This window comes from Megalops cyprinoides, chromosome 1, assembly GCF_013368585.1.
Source record: "Megalops cyprinoides isolate fMegCyp1 chromosome 1, fMegCyp1.pri, whole genome shotgun sequence".
Classification (NCBI taxonomy): Eukaryota; Metazoa; Chordata; class Actinopteri; order Elopiformes; family Megalopidae; genus Megalops; species Megalops cyprinoides.
In genome coordinates, this window is record NC_050583.1 from 5040835 (window position 1) to 5055486 (window position 14652).

Sequence of the window (14652 nt, forward strand, 5' to 3'; positions counted from 1 at the left end):
TGTTTCAAAGTATAGGCTAATTTTTAAACGCCTGAGTGTTGCGGGGTTTTAAAAGTATTTTCAAAGGTGGACAGCAAGTATATCACGTAAAATTACTTATAGTTACTTTTATAAGCATATATTTTAAGTCTTTTGAAGAACTGGGCCAATATAGCATGGCACTATATAGCAGTGTTAGCACTGTATTTGGAATTGTACAGTTCCTCTGTCGTGTATATTACGTTGTACTTTAGTGTTAATATAGGCACGCACTTACGACTTCAGCACTCTATGTTTGGCGCTGACGCTTGTTCATACGTGGTTGGCGATGTCCTGTTTTTGCAACTTTTCAAGCCACTTAACATGTTTTACACCTTTTACATGTTTAGTTTTCCTCGTAACTAATAGATTCATATATGGATATGAGTGTACAGGGATCTGAAGGTATGGAAAAGGCGTGTGATATTCTCCATCGGCCATCGCAGAGCCGGGGAGTTTCACTACGGAAGTTGCATGACCAACTTCGTAAACAACTAATGACCATTGTCATGAGTGCCAAACAATCACCGTGATGACTTTTCCGTTTCCATGTAACTTTTTAATTTTCATTGTTTTAACACGTCAGATATAGCCTACTGCCTCGGAAATATGTCCACTGTAAGAGTTCTCTTTAATGTTCACATATATTTAGCTCCTCGCGAATTCAGTTTCAGACTAAAAATAGGCCAATACTATAAAAAATATATATACTAATATAACATACATTCCTGGTTCGGGTGGACACTGTCTCGTCATACAAACCCTGTAAATTCCACTTATTTTTTATCAGCGTCAAAGTTGTTGCTTCCTGCTTTCCTTCCGAGCAGAAGTTGCCCGTAAGTGAGAATTTCCTTTTATCGTCAAACCTTGTCTCACTCATTTTTATAATTTTATAATTAATATGTTTTTAAAAAATATTTTTTATCTGTATTCTTACCTTGTCGCGCTAATTATTCATGTCGACAGATTGCAGTAAGACGTCTAAAATGGCGTCTGTTCTGTACCTGAAATTCACCAGAAAGGATACCTGAGCAGGTAGGTACAATATTTTGTTTCGTTTTTGTCCTACACCGACGGAGCGTATCAGGGTCAAAGTGTGTGTGTGTGTGTGAGAGAGAGAGAGTTTTGCGCGCGCTGGGGGGAATATAGTGAGATTAAATTCGAAACCTCTAAAGTAAAAAAAAAAAAAAAAAAGTTATATTTCGATATTACAGTCGAAATATTTCCAGAATAAATCTACAGTGTGAAGGGTTATGCTTCCCCAGTTCCCAGTGTTCAGATGCAGCACCTGCACTCGTGTGCACGCAGGTAGCCATGACAAGCTGAGCGGCGATGCATCCCGCTTGGGAGAGTGAAAAAAGGGGGGTTATATTAACGTACCTGGCCTGTTTGGTAAGAAACAGTTCGTTAACTGCAGTGTTGACATTCCTCCTCTGAGAGAACAGCCTACAGCAGCTGCTACTCGCCAGCTACCCTGCTGGATTGCTCCCCTCAGTGCACCGCCAGTATCCATCATTCGCCGTAATTTTATTTATTTTAGCAAAGCTAAATAGAGTCTCCATTTTCACATAAGTTGCTGTTTCAAAAACACACAATTACAGCATGTTACAGCATATGTGGATAATAACTGCAGTGTTGTATACGAGTACATTACTACATTTATCCATTGGCATTACAACAGAGCAGCATGCTGTTGATGTCCTGCTCCTCCTGCAATGTGAATACATAAACTAATGATGTAAACACCTCATGTTACTGAGATTGCATGCATTAAAATGAGATATTTATTACTGTGATCAAGTGCATTGAATTTCTGCTCATGATGTTCACTACTGATTAGAAGTTTGTTGTGTTGCACTGTGTATGTATAATACCTTTGCAGTTTGCACTGTACTGCTAACCTTGGAATATTTAGTTTTTGACAATGATGACACTGCTAATTAAGTATTACAGTACACTCCAGGCAGAGGTGAGGTGAGGGCTATTTAAGCCAGTCTTTGGCCTCCAGTGGAGAGAGTGGGGGTATAAACAGCTGTAATGAGTTGTATTATTTTTGCTAATTGCAAAAATCTTGTTTTCTTCTGCTTTTTGTCTCTTGTGGTACCTGCCACCTTCCTTGGCTGTAGATGCAGTTACACTGATAGAATGCCAGATGGATGTGCTGTAAGCCCCTCTCACACTGCCGCTGAGTGATGGAAGTTTGCTCTGTCCCAGACCAGGACGAATGCAGCTCCAGCATTTGGCTGTAGGGGGCGCCTGTGTACAGTAGCCCTTCCAGAGAGCTCAGAGGGTGGGCTGATTGGTACGGCCCAGGCAGGGGCTCTGTGCCACTGCTCCCTTTTGGAACATGCCGGCACACATCGGGACGCTCCCTCCACGCCACCTTGGCACACTGGGTGTGGCACGCTGGCCAGCCATGTTTCGGCCACGGCGCCGGTGTTTGGCCAGACTGAAGCCAGCTTCATCACCACACAACTTATGGTGAACTTATGGAAGTAAAAACTCACATCAAACTCCATCCTTCACTGAAGAAGAGCATTCATTCAAGGGATTTCACTCCAATTTCAGCTTCACAGAACAATGTTCACAACCCTCATACTGTACTGTAGAACACAGCTGGATGACACATACAGTACATATATGCACATACAGTACAGAGTCCTTATCTACATGCATCTCACTGCTTACACCATTACTGTAGTACTTCCACACTGACTGCACACAGACCTGCATGTATTCATATCACAGTGCCTTCACTCTTCACTGCAATCTTTAGAAAGGCACCAAATATATTTGCTTCCGTTTGTTTGATGGTGTTGTGCTGGATGTTGTCTGGGTGAATGCCATTCTGTGGCAGCTGCATTTCCACTATGGCCGTCTCTTGCTCTGCAGTGGGAATATGGCCACGCCCACCACTGTCTTCTTTACTTTCCAGCTCTGATATACAGTAGAGTGCTGCATGTGCAAGTGCAGTAATATGACACCAGCACTACAGTGATGAGATCATTCTTTCAGCAACGTGGAGTTCCTGTGGCCACTCCCACTTCCAGGTGTTCTTCGTCAGCTGTCTTAAAGGTTGGCTGAGTGTGGAGGAGTCTTCAATGAAACAGCACTGCAGTTCACCATGCCCACTACATTACATTCTGTCTCTCAGCAGATGCTCTTATTCAGAGCGACACACAAGATGAGCACATTCAACATCCCATTCACACTGCTGACATCCAGTAGATGTTCTTTTCATGCCTGAATAGCAGGGGCTTCAAATGGTGACATAAAAACCACAGATGAAAGTATAACATTTAGGAAAATGCATGCAGAGTGAGAAATTAACAGGTTATTAGTGAAATGAGGCAAAAATAATTCCATGGTAAAATAAAATACATCCCTAACTCTTACAGTGTTGTCACAGTTTGGTGGTATGTAGTATTTCTTGTGATAATCATGTTTTAATACTCCCACCTTGTGGTGAATAAGTGTCAGTGCATCCTGATGTTGAATGGAACAATGGGACTCAGTCCTGCATGTAAGACCCTCCTCCTCACATTCAACACAGCGAGTGTTTACTGATGTTGGTGGTAGAAACATAAACACACACATCCAAACACACAATGTCACTGGCCTTTCATCTCTAGACAACCATAACTCTGTATGTATAAACCACATTCCTCCCTCTAGATTTTATTTATTTAAATATTTTCTATGTTTTTAAATATAATATATGCATATTTCAGCATATCATAGTCATAGGTATTCAACAAGTTTTAAATAAACCATTATTCTCCTTTTCTTTTCAATTTTTATTTAACATTCTTGATGAACTCTCAAAACAATCTTAAATTTGAATGAAATGTCAGGAACATGTGTAACCAAGTATTTTACAAAACAAGAACTATTAAAAATATTAACATAAAGCACTCATTTCTCCCATTACTGTATTAAAGTGGTGGAATGATTCATATTAACTCTAAACTGTTTTGTGTAATGTGAATTATTGTGCCCTCCAGTATTTGTATACTGTCACTATTAATGCGGAGATTTATGTAGTCATGATCACAGTGAATAATATCTCATCATGTCATACAGCTGTGTTTGAATAGGAATGAGACTTCCCTGAATACTACGGAGCTCCTCCAGGACACAGGGGTCTATCTCAGCATGCACAGGGACACTGAGGAGTTCCCATCCATCCGAAACCCAGGATAGAGGGGTTGAGTGAATGTGGTGTGGAAAGTGTGCAGGTGGGTCAGAGTGTCAGAGGAGACGCTGTAGAAGGACAGAGTGCCGGCCGGCCAGTCCAGATACACTCCTACTCTGCAGGAGTGGGAGGAGGGGGCGGGTAAGGCAGTGCTGTTCCGATTGTGGCAAGCAGAGTATCTGCGGTTAAAGCATCTCAGACTCCAGGACTTGTCATTGTGTCCAAGCTGACAATCGGCACCTTTTCCTTTCCTGCTGATTCCTTTATACGCCACTCCAATCACTGCCCCTCCCCCGCTCCACTCAGCCTCCCAGTAACAGCGAGTCTCAGACAGACCCTCTCTGCACAGCACCTGCTCTATGGAGTCAAATCTCTCTGGGTGATCAGGATATGGCTGCTCTCTCTCTGGTGTGTGTGTCACCCTCCTGCCCTCCTCAGACAGAGACAGCTTTCTGCTCACAGTGTTGGGTTCCAGATTGAGCTGGCAGGCATCTGCAGAGAGGAAAGAGGCTTATCATGATGATGGTTGTGATGATAATGATAATGATTATGGCTGTGAAGACAATTAATATTTTTTTACTTGTTCCACTGTTAACAGCCATTTGGAATGAAGCTGATAGTACAAGATCTGTCAGTTCCAAATTTAGTACGTTGGAAAAAAGGATCTTTAAGATTCAAACTTTTAACAACAACATTATTAAAACCACATTTAGAAACATTTGGGGACAGGTGAAGGGGCACAACAGATTTTGAACTGGGAAGCAGCCAAGGATGGAGGAAGAGGAGTGATGAAGATGAGAGAAGAGAGAAGGCAGGTACTGTAGAGGAGAGAGGAGTGGAGGATGAGACACCGGCAGTATAACAGGAGCATATTTCACTTTGTTTTTCACCAAACTGCCCTCCATCCCTCTTCCTTCTGTTAATCTGCTCTCTCCATTTTAAAGCCTTCAGTGCAGATGGACTTACATTTCCTCAGTCCTGGTTTGAGCCTAATCTCTCCTCTATGGTCCACACTGTAGGAACAGAAGAGCAGAGACTGAGTCAATTACCTTTAGTTGTTTGTCCGACACTTTTATCCAGCATGACATATATAGGTTCTCCATTTATATAGCTGGACATTTACTGAGTTCTTGGTTAAGCACCTTGTCAAAGAGTACAACCATGGGCGTAAATTACGATTAATCAAAACCGTCAATACAACCCCCCCAAATAATCATACTCATGGAGACCTCAACCCCACCAGTGTTCAACGTTCAACCAAAGTTACGCCCTTGGGCACAACAGTAGTGTTCCAGCAGGTAATCAAACCAGCATTCTTTGGGTTACAAACCCAACTCCTTAAAACTACGCCACACTGCTGACTCCTAAAACTCATAGCTCTGTAACAATGGGAGAGCTCCACACACTGCCAGGACTCTACTGATCAGATGATAACACTGGCCACCATCTTACACATCTCACTAGGTTTTCCATTAACAAACCAGACGTCTACACACACAAAGGAGCAAAACTCTGCTTACAGCAGTGTCTTCAGTTTAAAGCTGGGGTCCTTCACTCCAACAGAGAGCACTTTCACTCCTGAGTCTCCTGGGTGGTTGTAGCTCAGATCCAGCTCTTTCAGGTGTGAGGGGTTTGAACGCAGAGCTGAAGCCAGAGAAGCACAGCCTCTCTTTGTGACTAGACAGCCTGACAGCCTGCAGAGAGAAGGAGAGAAGAGCTCTTCTCTGTCACAGCTCTGAAGGAAAAGCAGGAGAAATTACCAGAATATCTGACACTCAGGGCGTGATTTTCATGGTCTCATGAAAATGGGAAAAAAACACAGTACTGCAATATTAATGCACGTGTGGGACCCCTGCAAAAAATTTAAACCTAACTTCACAAAAAGCAAGAGCAAGAGCACAGCGACAGCCCCTGTAGAAGCTAAACCGAGCTGAACAATTGACAAGCAGCCAATGTTTGTATAACGGATCTTCTCCATTATTGTAGAATGGTTAAAATGTTGTGTACTTCTGTATTTTTCTGTGCTTAATAGGTGAAGCCAAATATGAGAGGCAACAAAAACACAACCTTATTACAGTGTAGCTGAATATTGTAATAATTACAATATCACAGTGTTGTGTAGAAGTTTGACGTTTGCCTTTTTTGCAGCGTTACCGGAAATCAGTGTTGCAGTAAAAGCTAAAACTGCTACAGCGCTGGCACAATTTTGTTTTGGACACACCATTCACAAACAAATTCTTATTTCTTATTGTGAACGATATTTCAAAATGTAGTTGTTTTATCTGAAAATTTCTTTAACATGATTAGAAGGTTTTAAATTAACTGAGGCGAAACCCTGTATTAGTAGAACATTCTCACAATGAAATGTTTCTCGGCCGGGCTTCATCCTCAGCTTTCAGCTCTTAGCTCGTAGCATCCTCAACTCATAATGTAAACCTAACACTGAAGTACAGTATCGAAGAACAGCACAAAACATTTCACTTTGCATATAAATCACCTCTCCTCTAATTGGTCTAGATGTCACATCTGATGCTTCTTTGCCAATCAGATGAGAGCACATTCTTTGGAAAGAGAACATGCCCTGCCGCTAAGATTTACTTGTTATTAATGCATATATCAATTCACTTAAAATTGTTTATGATTGTTAAATTATTCCAGATTTTTTCACTGTCCTGACAGTGTCAGCTGCTGCCATGGATGCATACAGAGTTGACAGTTAGAAACAGAAACTGAAATTAACTTCCCTGAACCATGTTCAGGTCTATGTTCCTTTGCCATCTGCTTGGCGTGAGAGTTAGTGGTGTCTCATAAAGCTGTGTAAATATATTCACCTGTGATGCGTGAGGGTGCATTTCTAACAGTCTTGTAACCTTCTAACCTGTAGTGCGTTATCGACACAGATTTCAAGTAGTTTGAAATGCCTCACTCCATTTTTTTAAAGAGTCATCACCATGATCAGGTATTTCACATTTTTCTGATTTAATAACTATTCCTTTTCATAACTTATTCTATGTAAGGGATGCCTGATTTCCAAAGAGTACAGGCAGATAAAGGCTGAACCCACTAACAGTAAGACCTGTCTACCCTTGGCTTGGTATGGTATTGGTATCTGCTCTATATGGCATGGCTGTCACTGCTAATGAAGTAAAATAAGTATTACTCAAGCTCATGTCTTCCCAATATTAACATATCGTCGCTGTCGGACAGAAACCTCGTCTGTCCATATTTGGTCATTTTTATTTTTTTTCATAAATCAATGCTATTGGCCACCCTTTACGTCTGTCTGTGGGTTTTAAAAATATTTACCCAATGAAAAGAATTAAAAAAGAGCGTGACTAAATCTCGAAACTCTATTGGATCCTCAAACTGTCAACAAAACCTCATAGCTCCCCCCTGCCTCCATCTTGAATGAAGTGCTGCACACAGCAGAGCTGAAGGTGAACAGTGACGAGGCGATTTCGTCTGACTTCGTCTGAGGCAAATAGCTCAACGTGTTCAAATTAGCCCTAGTTTGCAAACTCAGTTAAAACTGTACAGTGTACCTGTTTATCAAATGTAGCTCTGATGTTAACATTGTGATGATAGATGGAAGTGTTTGCTGAGGAGACTAGCATAGCTAGCTAGCGATATGACAAGAAATGATCAGGTTATTCATAGCCTTTCTCTTGCTAGCTAGATCAATCCTTACTTCATTGAAACTAATACTTAGCTATTAGAAAACTCAGTTAAAACTCTGTCCATTATTGAAACGGCAATGATAAATGAAGTATAGCTATACTATAGCTAGCTAGCTAACTATACTGTAGAAGTATGCAGTAGTAGGCAGTTGTTTGGAGACAGTCTCTGGTTGTTTGCGATGTAAGAGCTACAACGTAAGGCTAAATAAAGAACTGGTTGTTTGAATAAGTACAGCGTTTTCTTTACTCAAGAAATACTAAGTCTATAAAGGCTAATTGGAGTGCAGTTTAGTCTAGTACTTGCCGTCTAGTCATAGCCTGTTCATAGCACTTAATCTTTTATAACAAGAGATTTTGGCCAAATGTATTCAACGACAGGAAAAACTGAGCTCACACATAGCTACAATAAATTTTGTAACTTGTAAGTTCATGACAACATAATGTGATGCACTTATTGCCTCAGATGCGGCCGTTCTAATCAATGACAGGCAAAACACGTATCTCAATATTCGCTGGTCAAAAACCCTCTTAACTCCATTTGAGCTTGATTTTGGTAAAATGTTAATAATATAGTGACACATGCAAGTATCTCACCATATATAAAGACACAACACCAACTTTGACAATGCGGTGTTCAATTATTTTAAAAGCACAGGGTTTTTTTCATTTCCTGAAAAGTAACGGCTTTGGACATACAAAGTTTCCGCCCGACAGCGACAATATGTATCTATTAACACACCTCCTAAGAGGAGTCAAATGTGAGTACATACATACTGAGATGTTTTTCTTAAATAACATTTTTTTTCCTCAACAAGCAGTCTCCCTTTAACTAGCTAACGCGCAGAAACTTTTAACTTTTAAAAACTGATTTTTAACAAGTTGTTTTTGAGATGGCAGTCCTTCGTTTCTGATGTTATCCGGAGATAAATGTTATTTGTCTAATTTAATGGTTAATAAACCTGGGAGCAATATGTTACAATAACATTTTGCGAATCATTCATGCAATGGCTCCCCTCTGTTAATCTATATATACATATATAATGCTCTTCACCCCAGTCTCTGTAGTTTACAGTGTGGATCCTCCAGTCCAGCAGAGAGCGCTCTCACTCCTGAATCCTGCAGGTCATTGTCTCTCAGCTCCAGCTCTCTCAGCTCTGAGTGGTGTGAGCGTAGGACTGATGCCAGATCCTCACAAAAGGCAGCTGTGAGATTACACTGCCTAAATCTGAGGAAAAAATGAGAGATACTCGTTCTACACAAAAAGACACACTCCTCCGTTATATTAGTGTTTTAGACATTTAGTCCACACACACACACACACAAACCTTCTGTGAAATTACACCACACCAGCCACTTTAGGATAGGAGACAAAATCTCTGCTCATTATACACACACACACATGCAGGGTCTACATAACACAATGTTACCTCCAATCAGCCAGTAGAGAGGAGGCAAAAACTCATTTACATAGTTGAAAGACAAAACTCAGACATGCAAATTTCACCACACACAACAGTGTTTCCTCCTGGCAGACTCAACAGACTCATGAGAGTGATGGGCAGGGGTCAGTGAGCCCAAACGTGAAAACATTTATTTCCTCTGTTACTAAGTACCAAAGTACTTTAATCACTGGGGTTTAGAATGCTTCATGATGTTTTACTTTCCATATTTCATCCATTATTAAATTATTGTTATTTAGCAGACCCTCTTATCCAGAGGGACTTACCTAGGTTACAATTTTCATGTTATCCATTTATACCGCTGGATATGTATAGAGGCAATTCTGGGTTTAGTACCTCGCCCACAGGTACAGCAGCAGTGCCCCGGCTGGGAATCGAACCAGCAACCTTTCACTAATGAGTCCTGCTATATTACACCTCCGACCATTAGGTAATACCTCAAAAATCCCAGTATGACCTCACTAAAAGGTTATTAATTCGGGATTATTAAATCGCACCTCACTCAACACTAATAGGTTACTAATTTGGGATTATCAAACAGCAACACTAACTTCAAAGTCTGTAGTTTACAGCAGGGACTCTTCAGTGCAGCAACAAGCAGCTTCACTCCTGAATCTTCCAGCTGGTTGAAGCTGAGGTCTAGCTCTCTCAGGGGCGAGGTGACTGACTGCAGAGCTGAGGCCACAATTTCAAAGGACTTCTTTGTGAGGTTGCAGTTAGCGAGCCTGCAGACACAAAATAAAATAAAATAAGCAACATTATGAAAAATAAGAAATGCTAACAATGTGAATGCGAAGGCTTCTCTCCTCCTCACAGGTAACTCAATCTGTCCCGTTTTCCAATAAATTCATGAACAGGATGGTTTTATGCCTGTGTAAAATAGCTTCATAAAAATCAAAACATGTAATTATAGGTAAAGTTAAAGCGAGAGTTACTTCTGAGCTACTTTGCCACACAGTTACCCGTATAGGAATATCAACACAATCTCTGTAAATATCCAAGATAATTATCATTGATTTTATGGTATCCAATTCTGCAACAGTTTCAGCAGTGAAATGTATACTGAAAGAGATTTGAAATTATATGGTTTAATGGTATGTCTAATTATACTGCAATCTATCCATATATGTTTTACATGTCTTATAATGCATGTTTTATTTTCAGGATAACCCTAGAAGAGTGATTATATTCATGTTAATACTCACAAAGCCTTTTTGCAGTACTTCACAATTGGCACCAGTCTCCTGCGCCCCTCGTCTGAGGTCCTGTATTTCCTCAGGTCAAACTCATCCAGCACCTCCTTTGACATCAGGATCATATAGGCCAGGGCAGAGCAGTGTGCAGGTGAGATTTTCTTCATAGAGGAACCATCTGAGCTCAGGTACTTTTGGACTTTCTTCTCTAGTGAATCATTATTCAGTTCAGTCAGACAGTGGAACAGATTGATGCACCTCTCTGGGGAGGGATCACGTCTCTTCAACCCGATGATGTACTCGACTGTTTTCTTGATGCTCTCTGAGTTACTTCCTGTCTGTGTCAGAAGGCCTTTGAGAAGTTTCTTATTGGAATCTAGCGAGAGGCCGAGAAGGAATCGCAGGAAAAGGTCCAGGTGTCCATTACTGCTATTCAAGGCCTTCCGAACAGCTCTCTTGTGCAAATCATACAGTGACAATTCAGTGGCTTTAGAAATTCGACCAACAATGCCCTTCAATCCCTTTAAGTCCTTGCTTGCATGTGAGAGAGAGACATACAAAGCAGCCAGATACTCCTGGATGCTCAAATGCACAAAGCAGTACACTTTCTTCTGATACAGCACAGACTCCTCTTTAAAGATTTCTGTGCACACCCCAGAGTACACTGACGCTTCAGCGACATCAATGCCACACTTTCTCAGGTCCTCTTCATAGAACATGTTGTTACCATTTTCCAGATGTTCAAAAGCCAACTGTCCTAGTTTCAGAATGTTTTTTTTTTCCACTTCTAAAAGTCTTTGCGGATCTGTCTCATCTCTCTCCTGATACTTCTTATTCTTGAAAGTGGTCTGAATGAGCAGGAAGTGTGTGTACATTCCAGTCAGAGTTTTAGGGATTTCTTCTATCGGTCGCTCCAGAACAGTTGCAGAAATCCAACAGAAGACTGGTATATGACACATGATATAGAGACTCCTGGATGATTTTATGTGAGAGATAATTCTGCTAGCCAGGTTCTGATCACCGAATCTGTTTCTAAAGTACTTCTCCTTCTGTGAGTCTTTGAACCCTCGTATTTCTGTCAGTCGATGGATGTACTCAGGAGAGATCTGATTGGCTGCTGCTGGCCGGGAGGTGATCCAGAGGAGAGCAGAGGGAAGCAGATTCCCCTTAATGAGGTTTGTCAGCAGCACGTCCACTGAGGATGTCTTTGTTACATCAGTCAATATCTTGTTGCGTTGGAAACTCAGTGGAAATCTGCTTTCATCCAGACCATCAAAGATGAACAAAACTTTGTCAACATCAGACTCAATGTTTTCAATCCCTCTCGTTTCAGGGTGGAAGACATGCAGAAGCCCAAGCAGACTGTATTGTTCATCATTAATCAAGTTCAGCTCCCGAAAAGGAAGAACAAACATGAAACGAACATCCTGATTGGCTTTTCCTTCTGCCCAGTCCAGAATGAACTTCTGCACGGAGACTGTTTTTCCAATGCCAGCGATCCCCTTTGTCAGCACAGTTCTGATGGGATTCTTTTGTCCAGGTAAGGGTTTAAAGATGTCATTGCAGTGTATTGCAGTGTCTTGTGTGGTCTGTGTCCTGGACGCTGTTTCAATCTGCCACACCTCATGTTCACTATTGACCCCCTCACTGTCCCCCTCTGTAATGTAGAGCTCTGTGTAAATATTGTTGAGGAGGGTGTGTTTTCCTGACTTTGCAACCCCTTCAAATATGTACTCAAACTTTCTCTTCAGACTGGATTTCAGTTTTGCTTGGACTGTTTTTGCATGTTTATCTGTAAAAATAGGGAAATTTTCATAATCAAAATGATGCTTAAGGTTTTGCAAGAATTATGTGCAATTCAACACAGCAATAGTATGGAGGATTGTATTAGAGAGATAAACTGGTAATATTTCAGAGCTGTTCAGTTGACTCTTGTCAGTTGACTCTATTGTTTCGTAAATTAAAAATACAGTGGAAAAAAAATCTTACTTTTGACTGCTTCCAGGCTCTGATCATTGGAACACAGGGGTGAAGCATCTACAATCATGGACTGCAGGGAAATAAAGACACCAGTTAAACCACAGCTGGCACATAAAAATACAATGTTGAATATGGTGATTATCGTGGGAAATAGATTTATAGAATTATAAAAAAAGAATTATAGAAAAACAGAATCATATAGCACAATGAACAAAACTGTATTCAACCATTATGACTGGTGTCATAAGTACGGTAAGAAATGAATAAATTATTTTAAAAAGTGAGTGAATGAGAGAGGGAAAGTTGCTTGCCAACATATCAAGCAGTCTCGGATGAAATATTATGTAAACACTGTGAAAAAAACATTGATATCAACCTTTAAAATGGCTGACATTAAATGGCTCACCGTGGCCATGTTCCTTAATGGTTCACCACTTACACTGGTGACCTAGTGGGTAAGACCGCAAACTAGGTGTTTGCTTTAAACTCAGGCTAGACAGTGCAGCTCAGGTCAGAAACCGTCATCGTCAGGATCCCACAGTGGTAGAACAAATTGGCTGTGTGTGAGTGTATAAGCTGCACGTAAGTGTATTCACCTGGCCTCAGAGCTTCAGCACAAGCATGGAGGTTGCTGTGGTGAGAGTAGCTTAGGTTACAGCTGGGGAAAAAATATATGAAAAAAAAAAAAAAAATTGGAAGCATGTCTGGTTAGAAGGCTGCTCTATGGTTGCCAAATAGTTTTATTTACCAGATTAAATGACTGTCGGCCCAACAGTTATGATTTCAACTCTCTTCTGTATATTGTGAGTGAATTGTGGCAATTGGTTAGCTCATGGTGGCCATTGTGTTGATTGTGCAAACAATTTATGAAAACGTTTTGAGGAGCGGTTTTGAAGACCTCCATCTGTCTCCTTCCTCGCTTCTCCGCTATATTTTGGAACTGCCAATTGTGTACTAGGCTTGCTTCACCACGGCAACCTCTGAGCATGCCCAGGAGCACTGAGGTACAACGAGTGCAATCCTCCAACAGACTAACACACAGCCAATGGATATTTTTCTCTGCATGACAAGGCACACAGCAGGCTACAGTGGAGTGGGTGCTCACCGGAGGACAGGCGCTATGCTACTGACACCATCGGAGCTCACTGGTGCCCTGAGAGAGATGAGACAAGGACATCCTGGCTGACCCCCCCCCCCCCACCAAACCTGATGACCAAACCCAGGTTGCACTGCTCAGCTAGCGCCCAATGCCAGCATCATAACCACTGAGCTACTCTGGAACCCCAATGAAGAGCTCACAGACTTGTACAAAGATTTACAAAATGTGCGGTGTCACTCTAACCTACGATTCAGGCAAAGATGCCATTTAAGTGCATGTCCCAGGGAGGACACGATGGATCACGATCACGATGGAATCTGGAGATGTGTGGTGATGTGCACATCATATTTCAGTCCAATCAGCCTGAAGGTTAGTTTTATCTTATTTTATTAGTTTTACCTGCATATTGTGCAATCTGGCAGGTGTTTGAGTAAAGAGAGGTGCAGACAGGCGGGTGAATGAGTGAATACAGATGCAGACTCAGGTGAATGTAACATCCCTTACCTGTCTCCCTCCCTGGTCTGCAGCTCCTTCCTTACCTTTGTCTTCAGAGCTGGTGTTTATAGTAATATTTAGATCACCCGTAATATTGTTTCCGAAAAGCTGGGGTACCACAGCATTGCCTCCAGTCTGGGCTGTGATGAAGGGATGGAGAGTAGCTGATCTCAGATCAGCAGGTGGCTGCTCAGCACAATCCTCTGTACAGAGGTGGAAAGGGAATGCTTCAGTACCTAAATACTCCATATCCCCCACAATACCACAAACACGACTTATCATGAAGTTCTTCTAAGGAATGTATAGGAGACAAATGAGACCTCTTCATTACACCCTGAAGGGGTGTAAGAGACATCACAGGCGTCATCGGCTGCAATCAAATTTTGCTTTGGTTGGTCTGTGCACACAAGTCATTTGATGGTAAAAATCACAACAGGGTACTACAAAAGTAAGCTTGAATGCCACTTCAAAAGAAATGAACCAAAAAAAAAAACAGAAGAGACATAAAAGTGTACTCAGCATCAATATTACGGCC

At 41.4% G+C, this 14652-nt stretch overlaps 1 protein-coding gene across 1 annotated transcript; it reads right to left on the minus strand.

The window, feature by feature from the left end:
* Window positions 1-4163: 4163 nt before the first annotated feature.
* LOC118784715 (NLR family CARD domain-containing protein 3-like) lies at window positions 4164-12938 on the minus strand. Its single transcript, XM_036539105.1, has 7 exons — window positions 12930-12938; window positions 12533-12593; window positions 10556-12335; window positions 9902-10075; window positions 5734-5907; window positions 5180-5226; window positions 4164-4705 (listed from the first exon to the last, which is right to left on the minus strand). The coding sequence occupies exons 1-7, from the start codon at window positions 12936-12938 to the stop codon at window positions 4164-4166; spliced, it is 2787 nt and encodes a 928-aa protein (XP_036394998.1).
* Window positions 12939-14652: the final 1714 nt, after the last annotated feature.

Excerpts from the sequence above, each read along its gene's own strand:
- LOC118784715 (XM_036539105.1), bottom strand. Across the intron at positions 10,076-10,555 it reads AAGTACTGCAAAAAGGCTTT|GCTCGCTAACTGCAACCTCA; the intron begins GTGAGTATTAAC and ends TTGTGTCTGCAG. Across the intron at positions 5,908-9,901 it reads TGTAAACTACAGACTTTGAA|GCTGTCAGGCTGTCTAGTCA; the intron begins GTTAGTGTTGCT and ends TTCTCTCTGCAG.